The sequence below is a fragment of the Mytilus californianus genome, unplaced genomic scaffold (genome assembly GCF_021869535.1).
Source record: "Mytilus californianus isolate M0D057914Y unplaced genomic scaffold, xbMytCali1.0.p SCAF_2, whole genome shotgun sequence".
In the NCBI taxonomy this organism is placed as follows: domain Eukaryota; kingdom Metazoa; phylum Mollusca; class Bivalvia; order Mytilida; family Mytilidae; genus Mytilus; species Mytilus californianus.
In genome coordinates this window covers 7,782,987-7,807,032 of record NW_026262668.1, presented here as the reverse complement: position 1 = coordinate 7,807,032, position 24,046 = coordinate 7,782,987, and the positions used below count along the sequence as shown (strand labels likewise).

At 32.6% G+C, this 24,046-nt stretch overlaps 1 protein-coding gene across 3 annotated transcripts in view; it reads right to left on the bottom strand.

Annotated features, from left to right (window-relative positions):
• Nucleotides 1-7,102: 7,102 nt before the first annotated feature.
• The window catches only part of LOC127729201 (multidrug resistance-associated protein 1-like), a 48,189-nt gene continuing 31,245 nt past the window's right edge, over nt 7,103-24,046 (bottom strand). For all 3 annotated transcript variants that reach the window (XM_052236893.1, XM_052236892.1, XM_052236894.1), the window contains 10 exons: nt 22,389-22,620; nt 21,214-21,524; nt 20,245-20,444; nt 18,986-19,106; nt 18,049-18,150; nt 16,516-16,659; nt 14,846-15,004; nt 14,418-14,584; nt 13,143-13,337; nt 7,103-11,459 (listed from right to left, as the gene is read on the bottom strand). In XM_052236893.1, the coding sequence (XP_052092853.1) occupies nt 10,664-11,459; nt 13,143-13,337; nt 14,418-14,584; nt 14,846-15,004; nt 16,516-16,659; nt 18,049-18,150; nt 18,986-19,106; nt 20,245-20,444; nt 21,214-21,524; nt 22,389-22,620 (2,427 nt within the window). In that variant the 3' untranslated portion in view covers nt 7,103-10,663. The remainder of the gene's footprint in view (nt 11,460-13,142; nt 13,338-14,417; nt 14,585-14,845; nt 15,005-16,515; nt 16,660-18,048; nt 18,151-18,985; nt 19,107-20,244; nt 20,445-21,213; nt 21,525-22,388; nt 22,621-24,046) is intronic.

Sequence of the window (24,046 nt, the reverse complement as noted above, 5' to 3'; positions counted from 1 at the left end):
AGGAAATCAGACTGAAGGAGGAAGAATAAAAGAGAAGGGAAAAACAAACAGGATGAGGAAATTAGACTGAAGGAGGAAGAACAAAGGAAGCAGGAAAAACAGAAACAAGACGAGGAAATCAGACTAAAGGAGGAAGAACAAAAGAGAAAGGAAAAACAGAAACAGGAGGAGGAAATCAGACTGAAGGAGGAAGAACAAAAGAGAAGGGAAAAATAGAAACAGGATGAGGAAATTAGACTGAAGGAGGAAGAACAAAAGAGAAAGGAAAAACAGAAACAGGAGGAGGAAGTCAGACTGAAGGAGGAAGAACAAAAGAGAAGGGAAAAACAGAAACAGGATGAGGAAATTAGACTGAAGGAGGAAGAACAAAAGAGAAAGGAAAAATAGAAACAGGATGAGGGAATTAGACTGAAGGAGGAAGAACAAAAGAGAAGAGAAAAACAGAAACAGGATGAGGAAATTAGACTGAAGGAGGAACAAAAGAGAAGGGAAAAACAGAAACAGGACGAGGAAATTAGACTGAAGGAGGAACAAAAGAGAAGGGAAAAACAGAAACAGGATGAGGAAATTAGACTGAAGGAGGAACAAAAGAGAAGGGAAAAACAGAAACAGGATGAGGAAATCAGACTGAAGGAGGAAGAACAAAAGAGAAAGGAAAAATAGAAACAGGATGAGGGAATTAGACTGAAGGAGGAAGAACAAAAGAGAAGAGAAAAACAGAAACAGGATGAGGAAATTAGACTGAAGGAGGAAGAACAAAAGAGAAGGGAAAAACAGAAACAGGATGAGGAAATTAGACTGAAGGAGGAACAAAAGAGAAGGGAAAAACAGAAACAGGATGAGGAAATTAGACTGAAGGAGGAACAAAAGAGAAGGGAAAAACAGAAACAGGATGAGGAAATTAGACTGAAGGAGGAAGAACAAAGGAAGCAGAGAAACAGAAACAGGACGAAGAAGAAAGGTTGAAGGAGGAACAGAGGATACAAGAAGAAGAAAAGCACAATGCAGATAGTAAAAGAAAGGAACTGGAAGCATCAAAAGATCGGGGCACAGATTGTACAACTCTAAACGGCAACATTACCGCAAGTGAACGGGCAAGGACACTCCTGAGGAAAGGTGGCATGCCACTTTTAACAACTGGAAGAAGAGAGTGGAACCAAGAAGAAGTCATCCCACTGATTACCATCCCAGCAGTTGTTAGTTCGGCCACCTAAAAATTGGAAAAAGATGACTCCAGAGCAAAATTATTTTAATTGGGAGTATGCCAGTACTGCTCTGGAGTTGAACTCGGGAAAGCAATTACAATTCTCAAAGGAAGAGTTGTTACTCAAGTACCACTTTTTAGCATTACCAGGCACAAAAACACCGACAGGAAGTGAAGAAAACACAATGGCAACCAAATCTCGGTTTTTTTTTATATCAAGCTTTGGCTTACATAATAAAGAGTGACAAAGCAGACGCATCAACTGTACAAACATTAAAGATGTTAGAAACTGCAGTGAATGAGAGAGATAACTCCATAGACGATGTGATAAAAAGAATAGATGCTCTTGATATTCCATTGAGACTTGGAGAAGACAATTGAACACTAACATTTTAGATCTCAAACTTCATTATAATTATGTGCTAAAATTTTCAATTCAGGAGAATTCATTGTCTTTAAAGGTGGGGGAAGTGTAAGGTACTGGGGAATGTTATATTGAAACAAATAGATATTAAATTCTGCGGTGTAATTTATAAGAAAATACTTAATTTGTGGCAAGATTGACAGATATTTTAAAATGATTTTTCACAATTGTGGCAGTAATCCACCATACTTATTACTTTGATCACAAGTCAAAATTAAAGTTTTTACCAAATATTATCTTTTAAACTTAACGGTTGTGTTCTTACGCATAGTAACTTGGCTCGCAGCGAGCAAGCGAAACATTTTACATTTGTAATCCAAGATATGGCATTAATTTACTATTTTTATGGATTTCACAGGCTTAAGTTTCACTTTTTGCCAATAAATTATAGGGGGAGGCATATTATTAGCCAAAACATAGTTTTACAAGTGAGGTGTGTACATATGTTGGTACAAAGGTTATATATATCCAGTAAAGCAATTGATTTTATGTGAAAGCTCTGGAATTTGAAATGAGTTAATCATTGTTTCCATTTTTTTTTGTGTACAAGTGTTACGACAGGGAATGTTTGTAATTACTCATGGGTTACCTTCTTCATGCTATATATCATGTAATTCCTGTATTAAGGATCATGTCTGGTAACCAAATATTCATATTTTAACGTCTGATATGCCTGGTATACATATGGAAATACTTTAACTGCAATTGTTTACTGACCGGCGACTTTGCCGTCTGCCATTTTGTGGGGAATGAAACGTCGATTTTATCTCTCTAAATACCAATTTGTCCCCTGGACAATTGATCTAATATTGTATTTTTAATACCACACATTTAATATTTTATGGTTATACCCTGCCGGACACAAATATATTGTAAATATTTAGATGGTTGTGATGAACTATGTTTTATGTTATTTACTTCTATGTACTTGCGAATATCGTCTGCTAAATTAATGCGCACGCAGTGGTGTCCGATTGCATATTTCAAGTTATTTTATTGATATTATGAGCTCTATTGTTTAGTTTTAATGTTTAATGTTAAAAGACGATCATAGGACAACTCAAGATGATTTCAATTCTATGTTTTTCAATATCGTAATTTTGTATAGTTCCGGCTTCCCGGAAAGGACAAGTAACTATTGGATTAGTATGTCACGTGACACCTACGATTTTTGTATATAAACGCGTGAGCATTCAGTAATGGCAGATAGCCCAAAGTTCTGCTGGCGGCAAGTTCAAAACGTTCACTATCATTAAAAATGTAAACAAAGCAGTCAAATAAGTTTAAGGTGAGCATAAGGATAAATATGGAATATTAGCAGCCGTCTTTTTGTACAGTAAGCTATCTCCCACCACGTCGGAGACCACAAAATTAGATCGTAATTTAGTTCCTATGCACTATGATATATTGTACTGTATGCAAGTATAAGAATTGTCATAATTCGTTATTTATTCAAATATATTTAAACAGTCCCACAAATAAAACTGTTAACATTGAAATGATATTCTATCTTTATCAATCTTGGATACATATAAAAAGGAAAATGCATTTACACTGGTAAAACAACTTGAGCTGGAGGACGCTCGTTCGAAATTAAAAACTATGGAAAGCCGTTAGCAACACAAATAGCACAGTAACAAATAAATACAAAGGAAGTCGTTTAATACACATACATTAACCAAACAGAGGAACTATATTTAAACACAAACTGAGGTGCTTCGGGGAGCAGATACTGCATTTTATGAGTGTTCGTATGTAAACTGCCCAGTATAGGACAGGATACTCTCGGGTGGCTTACAGTATTGAATGTCGTATCAATTGGGAGATATGTACTTAATATGCAGGAGGTACTGTAATGTTGCTACAAAACAAATATGGAAAGTTCATAAATGGGAAGCTGAACTCCAACTCTTTTGTCGTAAAGTTTTATTCTCAACCGACCCTCATGGTCTTATATGTAAGTCAAGATATAAGGCAGACTGCATCTGTTGTATCTTTAATTAAGCTCGATGGAATAAATGCGATCAACATAGTCACTAAACACTGAATGATTTAGTGAGAGGACATTATCTATATAGCGGAACGTGAAATTAAAGGATAAGGTTAGCTACTTTTCATTCGTTTGAAGACGCTCCTGTATGAAGTCTCATATACCTCATATGAATCAAGAAACAAGTCAACAAGAAGAGAGCACAGTTTGTTCCCATTGGAATGCAGATTGTTTGTTGAAACACACGTCCTCCAAACCTAACAAATATCTTGTCAGGTTTAGAGAATATTTTCTTTTTAATCCGAGTGTTTGTTTAACTGGTACGATTTTTTCTTTTAGTTTGAAATGGGAAATACTAGTGTAAAGGTTAGAAAATTCAAATGTCTTGTCACTATTGCAAGAGGAAAGAGACTTAAATTGTATGTACTCTAACAGATCTTTTTTAGTATCCAAATTAAAAGTGTTTTTTTACATAACTTAAAATTGTTATGGAATTATTTAGTGACTTGTGATACTTATAAAAGATCTAATCTGATAATAGTTAAAAATGGGAACACCTGCACGTTGCCCGCCCCACGCAAGCATATTGCTAAATATACAGCAAATACCTTTTCCGGTGCTTTCGCGCTTTGAATATTGTTGCCAGGGTATTGTCTGTTTTTATTGGACTTATGATTTCGAATGCCTCCTTGGTATCTTAATTTTCTCTTTTTATAGAAAATTGGAATGATCAGACTGGTTAGTGTTTATAAAGAAATTTCTTGTTATCAGGATCATTACTGAATATAAGACAGGTGATCTTTTGTTAACTGTTTACCATGTTTAAATTTATATTACCGTACACAATATTAGCAGTAGTTCAGATCCTTATGACTACTTGTATTGTAACATTTAGTGGTTGAGTCAGTATTTTGAAAACAGATTTCAGAAATAAGTATTCCACAAGTTTTACGATTACATTTAGAAATGAAACCAAGTTGCACTTTGTCATTGTAATCAACATCTTCACTAGCCAAGGGTTACGATCCAGTCCCATCCTCTCCGAAGAGGAGAGTTCGGAGAGGGACTGGATTGTAACCTTTGTGGAACCAAATATATAGGACAGTTGCACTGGACATGGCAAAATATAAACAAACTTGTACGAATTTTTGAAGCACGAAGAGGAATCATGACATCCTTTAAGTTTATTCTAGGGACACCTATTGCATTAGGAGTTGCTGACGTGCCATCCAGTGTTTTCGTTCTTTTTCTACTACATGTATTTTGCATGTATTTAAGCTACCAGGCTAGTAGAATCCTTGGACACAGATGAGAGTACTATGACACATACAGCAATGGCAGGACACCGTAAAACCATATAAATGTGGAGAATGAATAAGAAATGTAGAATAACATGTTTGAACTATCATTTTTTTACCGAACACTCATTTTTTTAACATACCTTACCGGTTAAAACTTTTTAAATAAAGGATGACACATTAATATTGTCGCATTTACACCATAGCCATTGGCCATTTGATCTTTTAAGAAGATCAATTCGATACATGATCCATGGTGCCACACAATCATCACAGAATACGCCTTTGCATTTCCATTTTGAAATATTTGTTGGACAAATGGACTGACAAGGTGAATGCACTATATCCCTCCTACAGTGGGGTATAACATAAGGTCTTATTCTTGGTAGTATACATGTTAAAGTTGATGTTCACATATTGTCATGAAATTTACAAACATCAAGATATAGGCGATCAAATTATTACCTGTGAAACATTTACTTACAAATGAGAAATGACAAACCAGTTTCCCCTGTATTTATTTCATTCAAGATGTCTAAATCAGAAAGAGTCTGAATATATGAAATACACTGAAAACATTTTTAAAATATTTTACATGAATCAATTGTTAATAAGCTTTACACATTGCTGTTGAAGACAATTTTATATAATATTGAATTTTACATGTTTTTGCAAAATGGTGCATCTTTTAATAAAGTTGTATCTGGAAGATAATACACAGATAAGGTTTCAATTTTGGTTTTGGTTAGGTATTTGCTTCCTATAATTTTTTTTCACATAGTCAAAAGTTTCGTAAATATCTTAAAGCAGTCTTGAGCTATCTATCAACATCTATAGGGATTTTCAATTTTATCATATGTTCTGAATTTACAAAGTTATCTAAGAAACATATCAAGGTACACAAATTATACTGTAATACTGTGCATATGCTTAAATATTTAAAAGCATTCAGAAAATGGCCCAAGTGTGAAATATATTCAGGGGAAATTGTCCTATCTGATGTTCAGTAGTTGTCGTTAGTTGATGTGGTTCATAAGTGTTTCTCGTTTTTTATATAAATTAGACCGTTGGTTTTCCCGTTTGAATGGTTTTACACTAGTAATTTTTGGGGCCCTTTATAGCTTACTGTTCGATGTGAGCCAAGGCTCCGTGTTGAAGACCATACTTTGACCTATAATGGTTTACTTGTATAAATTTTGACTTGGATGGAGAGTTGTCTCATTGGCACTCATACCACATCTTCTTATATCTATCTCTTTGTAAAAGGGAAACAGATACAAAACATAAACCATCAGTCGAAGAAAGACAGACAATACAATGACAATAGGGAAAAAACCAAATAGACAAACAATAGTTCACAAATCACTTCACAGAAAATAGAGCAACACAAAACATAACATTGAGCAACACAAAACATAAAATTGAGCAACACACAACCTAAAATTGAGCAACACACAACATAAAATTGAGCAACACGAAACATAAAATTGAGCAACACAAAACATAACATTGAGCAATAGAAAACATAAGATTGAGCAACACACAACATAATTGAGCAACACAAAACATAACATTAAGCAACACAAAACATAACATTGAGCAACACAAAACATAACATTGAGCAACACACAACATAAAATTGAGCAACACAAAACATAACATTGAGCAACACACAACATAAAATTGAGCAACACACAACATAACATTGAACAACACAAAACATAAAATTGAGCAACACACAACATAACATTGAGCAACACAAAACATAAAATTGAGCAACACAAAACATAACATTGAGCAACACAAAACATAAAGTTGAGCAACACAAAACATAAAATTGAGCAACAGAACACATAAAAACTAATAAAATATCCAGGTTGAACTCTGACACTCTAGAAAGATAAAAGATTTCCTGCTCAACTAATAGTGAATGTTCTGTTGGTTATGGCAAATATGTGTCAGTGGCAAGTCACATTGAGTGGTAGGATTGTGTGTACCACAAATTATACACATTTATGGCCATCTACGACATAGATAATCCCAAATAGTCAACCATTATCATGATGGCTCCTGTAAAACTTACAAAGAGATTGATCCAGTATTACCAAGTAACAAAAGTAAGGTTTTTGTTAAACCAATAAGTTACCTGGTTTTGTACAGAAACAATCAGAAAATGAAAAGTATCATTAATTCAAAGTTTATTAAAATGGCAACAACATTAACAAAGCTAAATAAATATAAAAACACACAGATCTAAATATTCATACTTTTACAAAAATATTGAATTATATAAATAACTATCACAAACTACAGGTAAATGTTAAATTTTTACCAACATATAAAGCTGAGACAAAATGAATGTGTACCCTGTGTTTTGAACCTATCATGATATAATGTATGAAAGATAAATGTCATTGTAATCACACACTCATCTTCATCCCCCCCCTTCCAAAAAAAAAAACCCCAACTGATTTGCAGCACTAACGTTTATGGTTTATCTTATTTATCATACTGAAGGACTTTTATGAATGCAACACTTAATCTGAGGACCATAAAATGTTAAAAAACTAATTCCAATTTATTGGTAAATTATAATCTTCAAGAAATATTTGTACATCTGTATGGTTTCTTGTAATTTATCAGTTTTTTGTATATAACTATTTTTAAATCTTCATTCCAAGAGATCAATATTTAGTTTTTAAAGTAAAACATTGAAAACTTTATCAAACCCTCAGCTATTCTCATTCTTATCTTGAACATTAATTAAATTTGTGCAATGAGAAACTATTGATTGTATAACATAATACTATGCAAACAGACAATATGCTACAATAAAACTATCTGACCTTTGTAAAATTGTTATTATACAACATAACAGGGTGTTGGAGGTGTAGGTTATATACCCCACTCTTTTATTTTGGTTGCTGTTCAAAATTTCTAAGTTCAGAGCTTAATAACTCAGGAAAATGTCAATTCCAATGTACAAGTTTCATGAAGCATGTAAGTTGAGCTGCAGTTACTGACTGGTAAAAAATTTTTACGTTCAAATAGACATAACTCCGGAATTCGTCAAGGGATTAAGGATGCCCTACTTATATGCCCATTTTTAAAGATAGAATCTTTCCATGAATAAAGCCTAATGGAAAGTTTTGTAACTTAATTGGACAAAAGACTTAAAAGTTAGTTCATCAGAAAATTTACCTTTCCAATACTATTTGGTTGCCTACTAGCAAAAAAAGCTTTACTGACAAAAAGTGACAAGAGCTGGTACAACCAGATGCAAATAAACAAGCATGTAAAAATAACTAGATGTGTTGAAAAAAAAATTCATTGGCAGATTCAGTATTGAATTTGGACAAATTTAATTGGCTTTGTGTTCATATTCTCTCAGAATGCAAAATTCAAAGTCTTAAAAAAGACATATTTCAGCATAGATCAACTGGGGAAAACACAAATAACTGACACTGTAAGAGAAATCTCCAGATAAAGCAAGGTATAAATTATTAAAAAACTTATATGCACATATAAGCATGATATTTCACATTTGTTTAATATTTCACTACATTCTAAAGCATATATACTGTAGGAAAAGTGGTGATCACAAAATATTGGTGATGATTTTATGAGTATTTGTAGATTAATGTCCAATACCTCTGCAACAAATGAATTAATGCTCTAAGTGTATCTCCTCCCTTTGTTATTTGTGAATTTGGGCTTCTTGTTTTAATTACATTTAATCTTACCATAAGGATATTACAAAAATCTTTTCATTTGAATAATACAAAAAATCTTTGGAACTCAATCATAACATCATACATTCAAGTTTTGTCAAACTTTTTTGTGTAAATTGACTAATTTTCACAACAATAGGGTTTAATAAACTGTTGACACAGAGATATGTCTATAGGCATTAAGTTTAGAAAAAGACAATCTAATGGACAGCAACATAGTTTATTAATTCAGTTGCTGGACCATTATCCAGTGGGCAGGACCACGAAATAGTCGTCAAACTGACATGAACTGATTGTAATGCAACTTCATACAAAAAATCATTGATCTATCACAAGTACATCCTATCAAACTAACTTAAGCAGAAAACTTAACATTGTAAATTACTAATTAATTCAAAGTTACTGGACCATGACCTTGAAATAGTCGTCAAACTGATATGTACTAATAGAAATGCAACTTTATATCAAATATCAATGATCTATCACAAGTAGTTCCTATCAAACTAACATAAGCAGAAAACTTAACAATTGTTGACGCCGTCTTTGCTGCAGCCATTGCCGACAAAGCAATCCCTATGTCTGGCTTTCTGTGACTTTCATCGCAGGTGATACAAAAATTATATCATACAACACCTTCATTAACGGAAACTTTGTTTAATATGGCACTATGAACATACACATGCATTAACTATCTATAGCTAAGAGCTATTAAGATCAAATTTGCATTTGACTAAAGAATTGTAAAAAATGTTTTGAACCGTAAGGTTTCTTGGTTGAAATCCCAGCAGCACATCTGTATCATAACTCTAATGTTGAGACCCCCCCCTCCCCCCTTTGTGAATCTGATACAATAATTCAAGTGCAATTCCACCTTTTTCAGTAAAATTGAATTTAATATTTCTGTAGAACCAATAGATGATAGAGAAAGGGCTGCCAAATGAAAACTAAAGGCTCTAAAGAGCCTGTGTCGCTCACCTGTATTTACTGATGCTTTGGAAATCATGTAAATAAGGTTAAAATCATAATTAATAGTATTAGATATTAGATATTATAATGATATCTAAGATAATAACAAAAAACTGTAAAATTTCTGTAAAATTACTAACTCAGGGTCAGCAACCCAACAACGGGTTGTCGGATTCGTCTGAAAATTTCAGGGCAGATAAATCTAAATCTGATGAACATTTTTGCCACCTGTCAGATTTGCTCTAAATGTTTTAGTTTCAGAGATATAAACCAAAAACTGCATTTTACCCATATGTTCTATTTTTAACCAAGTCGGCCATGATGGTTGGAAGGCAGGGTCATCGGACAAATTTTTTAAACTAGATACCCTAATAATGATTATGGCCAAGTATGGTTAAATTTGTCTCAATAGTTTCAGAGAAGAAGATTTTTGTAAAAGATTACAAAAATTTACAAAAAATTGTTAAAAATTGACTATTAAGGGCAATAACTCCTAAAGGGGTCGACTGACAATTTTGGTCATGGCAACTTATTTGTAGATCTTACTTTGCTGAACATTATTGCTGTCTACAGTTTATCTCTATCTATAATAATATTCAAGATAATAACCAAAAACTGCAAAATTTCCTTAAAATTACCAATTCAGGGGCAGCAACCCAACAACGGGTTGTCAGATTTGTCTGAAAATTTCAGGGCAGATAGATCTTGACCTGATTATCAGTTTTACCCTTGTCAGATTTACTCTAAATGCTTTGGTTTCAGAGATATAAGCCAAAATCTACATTTTACCCCTATGTTCTATTTTTAGCCATGGCAGCCATCTTGGTTGGTTCGCGGGGTCATCGGACACATTTTTTAAACAAGATACCCTAATGATGATTGTGGCCAAGTTTGGTTAAATTTGGCTAAGTGGTTTCAGAGGAGAAGATTTTTGTAAAAAGTTAACAACGACGACGCCGATGGAAGACGGACGACGGACGCCAAGTGATGAGAAAAGCTCACTAGGCCCTTCAGACCCGGTGAGCTAAAAATTATCAATTTTATAGACCATTAACACATATCTTTCTTCTCTGAATCCTCCTGAGAAGGCTCTTTCTCAAACGAATGAAGACTAGTTACCTCCCCTTCTTGCTGGACTTGATTCTGAAGTAAAAGATCATCAGGACATTGTGAATTAGCAGAATAATATTCTGATTTTTCACTACTGCCTTTACTCTCTGAACCATTTAATGACGATTCTAACGACCGTTCTTGTTTTACTGGTACATGAATTTTTAAAGTCCTGTCAGAGCCAGAGTTGTTTCCTTTTGAATCTTCTAATTCCTCTTTTGATTTGCTACACTCAGATTCAGTCTCAGGAGTGAAGTACTCTAAATCTGCAGTAGTTTCAGCAATTTCAGTCTCTAAAGATGGAGGTAGAATTTGTTGTGGTGTAACTATGGTAACATCTCCAAACCTTACTGAATCAATAGAGATGGTATCCACAAAATGTTTAACATTTTTCCCTACACCATTTGATAATTCAGCACTCCCTTCATTGCCAGATCTACCTGAATAACTAGACCAACCATTTGAACTTTTTTCTGAGATATTATCTTCTTTGTCTATTTGTGATATAACTTCTGCTATCTGGTTGTCATGTGAATTTTTATTGGATGATATTACATTTTGAACTGGTTGCTGATTGGTCAAATACCTGATAGAAGTTTTCAATTGCTCTTGGCTATTTCCATTATTCACTATACCTGCCTCCTTAGCTAGTCCATAGAAAATGCTATTTTCATTGGCTAGCAGATTATCTGGGTTGTCACATTCAACTATCTTTCCTTTATCCATTACAACAATTCTACAAAAGTGTGAAAATATATAGAGTGCCTATACTAGACACATACCTGCCAACTGTTTTGATTTATGGGGAATGTCCCCAATGAGAGATGTTGACCTGACTATTAAAATCTTTCATCATATAAACTAAACACAGGCATTAAAATTAGTGAAATATAATGTACATTTAAGTGCATAATTATACTTATTCAAAATCATAGTATACTAGATTAAAGAGACTTAAATTTAATTTAAATTGCCTGCAGGGGAAGAATATGATATAAATGTATACTGTAGTGTGCACATGATTTGGCTGAAGGAAACTGCAAAAACGATTCTTAAAACAAGCATTCTGTGAGTATTGCATGGCAATACATAGTCCTCTACCGGTTAAAAACTTATTGTATTGGAACAAAATTCTAACTAGATCTATAACTCGTCATGGTGTAAACTATATAACAAATATCAGGTCAATATCTTCAAGTATGACGAAAAAAGTGTTGAAAACTGATAATTTATATATTTAAGTGAATTTATTTAAGTGAATTTTCTAAGTCCAAGGACCATAACTCCGCACAAAATCATCAGACCGGAACAAAATTCGAACTTGATCTGTAACTTGTCATGATAAAACTATATACCAACTTTCAAATCAATATCTTCAAGCATGATGAAAAAAAATGCGGAAAACTGATTATTTGAGTGAATTTTCTAAGTCCAAGGACCATAACTCAGCACAAAATCATCAGACAGGAACAAAATTCAAACTTGATCTGTATCTTGTCATGATAAAACTGTAAAACAACTTTCAAATCAATATCTTCAAGCATGACAAAAAAAAGTGTGGAAAACTGATAATTTGAATGAATTTTCTAAGTGAAAGGACCATAACTCTGCACAAAATCATCAGACAGGAACAAATATCGAAATTGATCCGTAACTTGTCATAATAAAACAATAAACCAAATATCAAATCAATATCTTCAAGCATGAAGAAAAAAAGTGTGGAAAACTGATTTGCCCGGACTGAAGGATGGACAGACAGACAGACGGACGGACGGAGTGCAAACCTAATGTCCCCTTCGACTTCGTCGGTAGGGGACTAAAAAAGAAAAAAAAGGTACAAAAAAGCACTATAAGGTTAAGATCATAAAAAATTTCAATAAACTGTAATACAGGGTTAAGGAGGAGTTGCACTTATGAAATGGGTACCCCTCAAATAAAGCAATGGCAAGTCAATGCTTTGGTAAGGAAAAGTCCCAAAATATTCAAATAAAAAAACAAAATAGATGATGCACAAAAGCATTATATGGTTACGATTGTGAGAAAGTTTCAATAATTTGAAATAAAAGGTTAAGGAAGATTTGTGTACTGTAGTGTGCAGATATGACTAACTTGAGAGCCTATTGCACATATTTTGACAGTTTTTTCACCTACATTTGTGTAGGAAACAGAAAAAAATTTCCATTCTGTGTTTGTTTTGTAGATGTTTACTATATAAGTCCAAATAAAGAGAGCATACTGACATCAATAGGTCTCTAAACAAAATAGCTCTAGTGGAGATTTCTTTAGTTGAAGTTATATTAATTATGTGTATCAGCAGAGAAAAAAAATGGCAAAGAAATATGGCCTGGGTTTTATCATTATTTCCTTTTAAATGTTAAATCAGATCCTGGTTTGAAGTCTGTTAGAATACAGACATTACCTGTCATAATCCAGAACAGTTTTCAGTCTATGAGCTATAGCTAGTACAGTACATTCCTTGAATTCTCTGAAAATTGTTTGCTGTATTAAATCATCAGTGGCCAAATCAACAGCAGCAGTAGCCTCATCCAGAACCAAAACTCTGGTTTCCTTCAGCAACGTTCTAGCCAGACATACCAACTGCCTCTGTCCTACACTGTAATCAGTAACAATTTATTAACTTGAGAGTTAACTGTATCAATATGTTAGACTTGCAGATATAAATCTTTGATTTAATTTGTCACAAATTAAGCTTACCTATATGTATAGCTGTGTTGCAGAGCTATGTGAACTATTTTTTTTTTTTCATTACAAAATCAACGTTTGCCTCCCCAAAGCTTAAAATATGTTACAGCTATCCATTTTTTTGGGTTCTAAAATTCCTATTCCATGGAAAGTTCACTCTCTTGCCAATGTTATAAAAATATACATAATGTCATATATACATTTCTCTGGGTAAAATGATAATATAACAGTTAGGGTTATATTTTTTGGTGGACGACTTACCAACTGGTAATTGCGCCCTAGTTTTTGAAATAATCCAATGCATTTTTTTTTCAAATTCAATATTGTTTTGTTTATCTAATTTATCACGTATGTCAGAGAGTAGGTATTCATGCATATATGTTTGTACCTAATGATTATAAAATGAATTCTTTCTTTGACAGAAAAATTTAAAGGCTTTTTTTACTGTTTGTCTTACAGTATTTGTATACTTAAAGAGTAACGGAGTTTAAAAATACATTTATAGTTAAAACTATATTCCAGAGGGGGACTGCTTTACATGATGCATTGACCAATAATGACCCAAATGTAATATGATTTATATTTTTTTTATCCCTTGATCTCCAAGAATAATTTTTTTAACCTTTGTACAATAAATGGATACTGTAGTTGTTTCAATGTGGAGTTTTTTCACACAGGCGAATTAAGCAAATAGAATGATTTTAATAGGTTTTCACTTAAAATATATCACAACACTTTTTTATTTTGACCCCCTTACCCTGATGAAAACCTATTATAGGGTGACATCACTCATAAGTTCATGTTTTCATACTGCATAGGTTTCTGATGTTATCATTTGAATTTTGTGTGTAAAATATAATCAGAAACGGAAAAACTAGTCATTTTTAATGCCATATTGTAAATTTTAGATGTCTACTTATGATAAATGAGTGTTGCTGGGCTGCTGTTTCATTAATGATTATCCAACATCTTCTTTTGTTCATATAATCACCTCAGATTTTGACCTCCCTCTCCACATTGAAAATCCAATTTTCCAGGCAAATTATTCACACATTCTCTAAGGTGAGCATGCTCCAGAGCAGTCCACAACTGATCATCACCATAGCAACAAAAAGGGTCCAGGTTAAGCCTGAGAGATCCAGAAAATAGGACCGGATCCTTTAATATATCAATGATATTTTTTTATATAAATTGGTTTTACACATTCAAAACAAAATATTTTCTAAAAAGGTTATTTCTACTGCCTCTTGATATAGCATAAACAAGTTTAAGATCTATAACCTCTCCCTAAAAACTTCATCATCAAATTAAACAATTAAATCAAACTAGAAAATGTCATTTCAAATCATCTTGACCAAAATACTACTTTCTGATTTATTAGATAATTTAAACCCTGATTCTGTTAATTTATTTATTTACCTGAGGTAGAATTGTAACTTTTTCTCTAAGATCATGAAGACCAATGGTTTTAATATTTACTCCATCAATAGCGATGTCCCCACTGGCTGCCTCTACCAGACGGAAGAGAGCCAAAGTTAATGATGACTTCCCTGCACCTGTTCGCCCCACAATTCCAATCTATAAAATGACATTCAATTATAAAGATAGAAACAACTTGACATGAACATCATACAGATAAAGTCAAGTTACAGTTGAACTTGTCACAAAATAGTTTTTCATTTATTTTTAGGAACAATTGCCTCATCTGTTTCAGTCATATCAAAGAGCTACCATGTCTTTTCGTTGGACCTTCATGCCTCAATTTTTTAGTTTGGTTGGTATATTTTGGATTATATTTTTCTGTGTATCTAGTTTCACAACTGAAATTAGCTTTTTAAAATTAGTACATGTAGTAAATGCATCTTTTGAGGAACAGGTAGAGAGAACATTTTTTTCTTCATTTTTGCCTATGTTAGATTTTCTCTATCTATAGCAGTTTTCAAGATAAAAGACAAAAATTGCATTTTACTCCTATGTTCTATTATAAGCCATGTCTGCCATCTTTGTTAGAAGGTGGGGTCATCAGACATATTTTTGAAACTAGATACCCAATTGATGATTGTGGCCAAGTTTGATTAAATTTTGCCCAGTAGTTTAAGAGGAGATGATCTTTGTTTTAAAGTTAACGGACGATGACAGACGACGCACTCCAAGTGATAGGAAAAGCTCACACTGGCCCTTTGCGACTGGTGAGCTAAAAAAGTAATGTTTATTATGTTTGATCAAGGTAAGTTTCACCCTATTATATAAGATGTATCGAAATCAAGACTTTTTGTAATCATGTCTCTTCTTTCACTTCACTTTAACCTTGGTTATGAGTTACAATCCATTAAACAATTGACATTTGATATTTTTAATTTTCATGCAAAAATTTCACAATTTATAATTAATTATCTCCAATTCTTTATGCATTCAAACTGATTCTGTTCTGTTTAATAAGTTTTGATAAACCATTTTGATTAAATTTGTCTTGTGTAATTTCCCTGGCAATATTCATTAGAACATTTTCCGTTCAATCATTAAAAAGGTTCTATCACTTTATCCTGTTGACTTCTAGATTTATCCACTCTCAATGGTTAAATTTCAAACTTTTGAATGCTTATTTTTATGTGAAAGAATCTATATTTCTACACTCCACAATCTCTCATTATGGATTTTTATTTTGTCCAACAGTGATCTTTATTTGATTGCCTTATGTAGATATTCTATTTGCGGTGACATTTTTATCAATTTAAGATTTAAGGCCTGGACTGCATTGTTCACTAGCCTTTAAATTTTGTTACAATTGGAAATGAAATAAACAATTATTTGAATTACGCAAAAGACATCAGATAAATTGATGACTTCATACATTCGAATGAAGTTCCTATTCCTTGAGGGGCAGAAGGACCTTTTTCCCGACATTGGGATTGAGCCGTTTAATTCACAGGATTTTGGGAATAGCCATGTAATCGGCGGGAATTTAGGATTTCGGGATATATAGCAATGCTGGAACGAGCACATTATTTTCACCTGAATTCAGGATTTGGATTTTATTTTCAGGATTTTAGGATTAGACCCCTCCTACCCTCCCTCTTCCTTTCCATTACCTTTTCTCCATGATGTATTTTAAGATTAATTCCTTGTAAAACAAGCTCTGTTCCAGTTCTGTATCTCATTTTAAAGTCTGTAAATACAATTTCACCTTTTTGTGGCCAATTGTCAGGTGGTTTCTTTGCAGATCTCCAATTAGCCTTTAATTTATAATTTTTTATTAAAGTATTAATGCAACTGAAATTGTGTCTTAATTTTATCAGTATTCATTTCATCAATATAATGTTAGTCATTTGTAAATGTTTCTTAAAGTGGTCAAAATTGGATCTAAAACAAAAACAAAGGTACTTTATAAAAATTTTATCACACTGAACTCGAGAGAAAAGAATCCTAATATAACACAAAAATTGAAAAACAAAGCGGAATTCACAAATTCTAATCACTTTCCTATATTTTCAATATGGACTCTCACCATAAACTAACCATTGAAATGCAATAAGCAAATAATGCCACTTTTGATTGAATGGTGTCTGCTGTTAATCCCAAAGTTAATAGAGTCTTATGGTAACAATATAAAACATAACTTAACATGTACAGTTATGAGAACTCCTGATCCTACATCCTATTATTATACTGTTTACTTATATTTTGGCATTGCATAAAGTCATGTGTTTCTCAGACTGTTTATGATTCTTTCACCTTAATCTGTTGGATGTGTTCTGATTGACACTTCAGTCTGGGAAAACATGATTCATTTATAAGTTGTAATTGATCATAATTGGCTTTAAACCATGCTTTCCATAATTGTGGATACTCTCATTTCGGTGATTTGTGTCGTTACTGTTTTTTGTTAGTTGCTTTTGTGTCTTGTACAGATCTTTTGAGTTAAGCCAATTGCAACTTATTTTTACAGTTTGTTCTTATGTTCTGATGTTACACTACTGTCCAAGGTTAGGGGGAGCGTTCACAAACATGATTAACATTCTTTATGTGCCTGTCCCAAGTCAGGAGCCTGTTTTAAAGTGGTTTTTGTTGGTTCATGTCTGTCATATTTTTTTTTTTATAAATTGTTTTGATATAAATGAGGCTGTTAGTTTTCTCTTTTGAATTGTTTCACATTTTGAATGTCGGGGCCTTTTATAGGCAACTATATGGTATGGGTTTTTCTCATTATTGAAGGCTGGGTTGTGGCCTATAACTTCCTACTACCACTCATTTGAACTCTGGTGGATAGTTGACTTATTGGCAATCATACTACATCTCCTCATCTTTATACCAGTCAACATTTGAAGGATATTTCAAATGTATCATTTTGAACATTTTAAGAGTACTGCATTAGAATGTGAGTACTGTATTTGAAGAGTTGCATCTATCAATTTGGGATTTGATGGTCACTAATCTCTATTCCTTAAATACCTGTGAGGGTTTAAATATTTGTATATTATGGCTTGTGTTATAGCCAGCAATTATGGGCCTAAATGGTTTGAAAGTTTTTTGAAAACTGAATTTAAATAGACTTACATGTGGAAGTTATTGTACCATAAACATCGTCTATGACTAAGTTGAGGTAAATAGGAAAATATGTTTACCTCTGAATCAATTTCTGTATATTCTTTAATCCTTTCTACACACACAATATTGCTCTGAAGGTCACTCATGTTTATCACCAGTAGATTCAATATGTAAGTAGCCTAAAATGCACAAAGTCAAATATGTAATAGCATGTAAACAATTCAATGTCATCAGTATCAAGATAATCAATTAGCTTAATCAAATGTGTGGCATTGATTATGTTTTCCATATATCACTGTCACATTATCTGTTATGGTCATTGACATTGCATTAAAAAATGATGCTCATCATTCAAAGAAACAGCCTTGTATAATCTACATTCAGTTTGTTTCTAAATCTTATGTTGAATATGAATAGTGTTGTATTGTGTAGACTAATGTCATTTACCTTAAATATTTGAAAGAATCAGTATCATGACTGATTATATGATTTGTTTTTTTCAAAAGGAGTTGAGTTTGGTGTCTGCCTAAGAATGCCATCTCAGGTGGATATTCAAATTTTTTTCAAAACCTATTTTGATGCTCATTTGCAGGGCTGGCAAAATGACTTTTATGACGTCAATGGATGTGACTTATCACAAGAGTTTTACTTAAAATGGAGCAAGATGACCTGGTGTACTAAATACTTATATTTCTGGGGTAAATGTGTTCACCCATAGTTTTTGATGGTGTTTGTGTTGCACAGTCTTTAGTTTTCTATGTATTTTTCTGTCTGTTTATCTTCTTTCTTTTGGCCATGGTGTTGTCTTTGTTTATACTTTTGATCTGATTGCATGCTTGGTATCATCTCCCCCACCATCCTTTAATTTTGACACTTAAGAAGGTCTACTTTCAGTATAACTTACAATACATTAAAAGCATAAAATTATGTTAAATGACTTTACTGCAAGGTGCATAACTTAAGGATATGAATACAAAATGATGTGCTCTATAATTTGTATTTGTGGATATATACCTGAATTGCGTAAACAACAGACAAACCAACAAAAGATCCATCCAAGTCAGAGTAAATACTGAACAAAGCTGTTGCTATCACAAAGATGTTACCTAATAGTTCCAATCTTATACCAAGCCACCTAAAATAAAGGAATTATCAATTTCATTTAAAAGGAAATCCCAATTTTTCAATTTATTTCTTTGTGATCAAGTATAAACATCTAATAATTCACTAAGTGTGTATAAGTTTTATTCTAGAAATCTCATATTTTAGTTGAACTATGTATATTTTTACAAATATTTACATTATTTGGTTGAAACACACTCGTAAAAAAATGCAAGGAATCCCTGAAGTGGGTGTTTGAACAGTATATGGAATAGCAAATTGTAAAAGAAATATATATGTATAACACCAATCTATATGTTTATAACATATATTTCTGGAATCACTTCAATGAACTGCACTAAGTACAAAAAGACTTTAAAGCCAAAAACATCAAACATTACAGAGCATCAAAACAAAAATGGACTCCAGATTAAAAAAGGGGGAGGGTCGTGATTTTAAACTTGGTGCAACCATGCCACATGTTCAAGTGCCTTATATACCACTGAAAATACATGAAACACTTAATAAAATTTCATGAGTCCACAGCACTTTTCTTGATTTAACTTTGGGAATGCTAAAATCCAACATTTTAAAAGAAAGGGATGTATAAATATTTGATTAGCCATATGACCAAAATTGTCCTAAAAATAACCTCCATAACTGTCTAATGTCAACTTTGCCTGAGTAAGTAAAGTCATCAGTGGTTCTCTTCATTTGTATCTTAATGCGTCTTTGTTTTTAAAAGAATTTGGTGTTTATGACAGTTCTTTGATAGACATTATCGTTTCTGTAAATTATATTTATAACTTTTATCTACAATGGGGAAATTTAGAGCTTGATATATTCTTTAGACGCTTGTCTAATCATAAAAATGGTATGTTAACGTCTAGATGTTTTTGGGGGTTTTCTGTATTCAGTGACCAATCAATATCAGTCACTAATCAATTACTCATTGAAATATCTTTTATGGAAAGATACAAAGCGTGCTATAAAAAAATTCAGTAAAATTAAGAAATTCTGATTTATGGAAAAATAAGTTTCTCAAATGACTAAAGTTTGAAATTTAGCATAATTTCTGCAGTAGTTTCTGACATTGCAGTAACCAATCTCTCATTTTTGTCAACGGGGCAGCAATTGTCTCTAAAGTTTAAATACTATATTACCAAAGTTACCTTGCAGAATTGAAGAAAGCATAGTAGTAAACCATATTTTTATCAAGTCTCTTTAGGGCTTCATTCATAAATCTCTCTGAAGCTTTGTATGCCCTGATAACAATAGCACCAGCAATGGTCTCACTGAAGTGGTTGAAGACTGGTGATCTATGTATTGATTCTAATCTCTTTAACTGACGGGAGGTAGGCAGGTAAAACCTCTACAAATGAATAAGTTTTAACAGAAAACTAGCAGATAGATAGCATTAACAAGTTAAAACACAAGCAAGGTGCAAAAGTCTGAGTCAATGATAATATTCTTGCTTTCTAACATGTCTTGGTATCACATAACATTCTATAAAAAATATTCTTTCAGCATCATATTTTGGCTCAATATTATTCATAAATTCAAAACTCATCCAAAATTTTCATTTCAATAAATACATGTGAACTAGCTGTCAGTAGCTGCAAGTACTCTCAGATCTGTACTTAGTGTCTTTTTTGTTGTGGGGATGTATAGATATCCTGCCACATCCGGTCTGTTTTTTGTTAGATGTTTTTTCTGCATTGTATTGATCTGATGAGTTAAGCCCTTTTCAACTGATTTTTATAGTCTGTTCTTATGTTGTACTAGTTTAACCCCACAACATTCTGTATGTGCCTGTCCCAAGTTATTTGGTTGTCCTTTGTTTGTTGCTGTATATCATATTTGTATTTCATTCATTGTTTTGTACATAAATTAGGCCGTTAGTTTCACATTTGAATTGTTTTACATTTGTCATTTCAGGGCCTTTTATAGCTGACTATGCGGTATGGGTTTTGCTCATTGTTGAAGGCTGTTCAGTGACCTATAGTTGTTAACTTCTATATCATTTGGTCTCTGGCGGAGAGTTGTCTCATTGGCAATTATACCACATCTTCTTATTTCAATGAATACATGTGGCATAAGCTTAACCAAAATCACAACAAAATCTGTCGGCATATCCTCACCATAATTACTCCATAACAGATCATAAGAGGTACAACTGTGCTTAGTATTATTGGTGTATTAATACAAATGACTATAACCGTGGTCATAGCTAGATAAAGTGAGTTCAAAGTGATACGGAAGGTTAATGGCAGTGCAGTATCCATCATTTCTACATCACTTGAAAATCGATTAATTATACGGCCTAGTGGTGTTGTATCAAAGAATTCCATAGGAGCTCTCATTATCTTGTCTAACATGTGTTGATGAATTTTTCCAGCTGCTTGAACCATTTTCACTGACACTAGGGTTGCATATATCAAAACAAAGGCAGCTACAATAAAATAAGGAACAAAATTAAAACATAATGTAGAAAGGGCCATCATTTTACTTTAGGGAACCCATCCCATCGTTACCCATATAGAGATATACAGAACTAACCCTTACCCTAAAACAAACCTTGATAAAATCTAAGCCCTTATCTTAAAGTACAGGGTCCCCTAAAGTAATGAAAGTATTACTGTGATTATAGAGTTTTTAATGTTTGCAACCCATGCCAATCTTTTAATAATTCTACTTGCAGAAGTCATATTTTCTTATGGAAACATTAAGAACAGGAAAAATGATATATATTGCTATTTCCAATCTAACGTCTGTCAATGTTTCTGTTTGTCAAGGATAAATCTTGTTATTTCTAACTTTATATAAAATATCAGCTTTGATCACTAATTGAACTTCTTTTGTTGGAAAGTGACACAGCAATTAAGATTAAATTACCTTCATATTATGTAGATCACCGGATATTTTACAGTAAGGAATATATTATAATCGTCGTAATGAAAAGTATTTGTAAGGATTTCCTGCTTGAAACCATAGTTCCTTTCTGCTTTTAAAAGCTATTGGTAACATGACTTGATAATTCTGGTAAAACTTATCAACCTCAGCCCATAATAATAATAATAATAATAATAATAATAATAAAAATAAAGCTCAAACATTATGACGAAAGTATGAAGTCCATGTTAAAGTTTTTAAGGTCAGGTAAAATAAAATTAACCTCAAAAGGCCATAAAATGGGATTTAAAAAATGCTATGCAGGTTGGTTCAGGCAAGGGAAAACAAATCAGCACTAGTATTACCGCTTATTTCAGTATGTTTTGCATACCTCATGGCCTTCAGTAAAAGTATTCTGACTTACCTTGTATAATACCAAGTACCCCATATCCCAGTAGATAGTAGTTAGTTTTGTCAATGAACTTTTCAGTACCAGAGTTGTTTTGATTGGTCAAATATTGATCATTAGTCCAGAAAGTCAACCAGAAGTTAGCATATACACTGGCAGCATGGTACATAGAAAACACAAACATCACTATAATGGACGCTCCTATTCCTAATGCTTTGGTGTAGGCTTTATACACAGGCCATTTCACCTGAAAAAATGACAAACTTCAATGTATAGAATGTACTAAAATTTGGGTTATTTTCAGGTAGATATTTTATGCAATATTCTCAATAAAATGCTCTGCTAGACGCAGCTGGATACAACCGCAGAGGTCGAACACTGAACAGCTGGGGCAAGTATGGACACTACATTCAAGCTTGATACAGCTCTGAATTTGGATTGTGATTAAATATTTGACACATCCTATGTTTCTGTCACAGAACGAATGTGGTCAAAGAACTGAAGAATTTGAAATTGGATTTAACCTATAATGGTCCAATATCCAAAATCTAAATACACAGTTAGATTAAACATATCCAAGTAAACCTATCATTTAATTTATCTATTTGTTAATGATCAATATTAGCTAAGTTTTTATAGGGGTATTCTTCATAAAAAAATTATATATATAACATTCTGAAAATTATTTAATACAGAATAACAAACAAACCTTCCACGAAGTTCTTCAAAAAAATGTACAAAAAAAATGAAAAAAAAACAATTTCCAAAAGAAAACTTACCTCTTTTCAAAATACATAATAATGAACAGTAAATTTCAAACTATATTTAAACATAATTTCTAAAATTAGAATATGATGCTATATCTATTTTTAACTATGACTCAACTTAAAATTTCTGTTAATTGTGCAATACAGCTCTAAATTTAGATTCTGATTCAATACTTGATATGGCATAGTTTCTGACACAGAATGAATGTGGTCTAAGTACTTAAATGATTTAAAATTGGACATTTACCAATTATGGCCAAAAAACCAAATTCTAAATACATGGTTGGAATCGGCATATCAAAGAACCCAATGATTTAATTTTTGAAGAAATCCAACAAACTTTAATTTTGGACCCTTTGGACTTCAATGTGGACCAATTTGATAACAGGACCCAAATTCTAAAAACACACTTAAATTCAGGATATCAAAGAACCCCATATGTTATTCATTTTTTGTTAAAATCAAACAAAGTTTAATGTTGGACCCCAATTTGAACAAACTTGGAAACTGTGCCCAAAATCAAAAACTTAATCATATGCCTAGATTCAGCATATCAATTAACCCCAAGAATTCAATTTTTGTTAAAATCAAACTATGTTTAATTCTGGATACTATGGATCTTAATGTGGACCAGTTTGAAAAATCAAAAATCTAAAACACTGTTGGATTGGGCACATCAAAAAACATCAATAATTCAATTTTTGATGAAATCAACCAAAGTTTAATTTTGGACCCCAATTTGGACCAACTTTGAAAACCAGGCCCAAAAATCAAAAATCTAAAACACTGTTGGATTGGGCATATCAAAGAACACCTATAATTCAATTTTTGATGAAATTTTGGACCTCAATTTGGACAAACTTGAATACTGTGCCAAAAATATAATTACATGCTTAGATTCAGCAT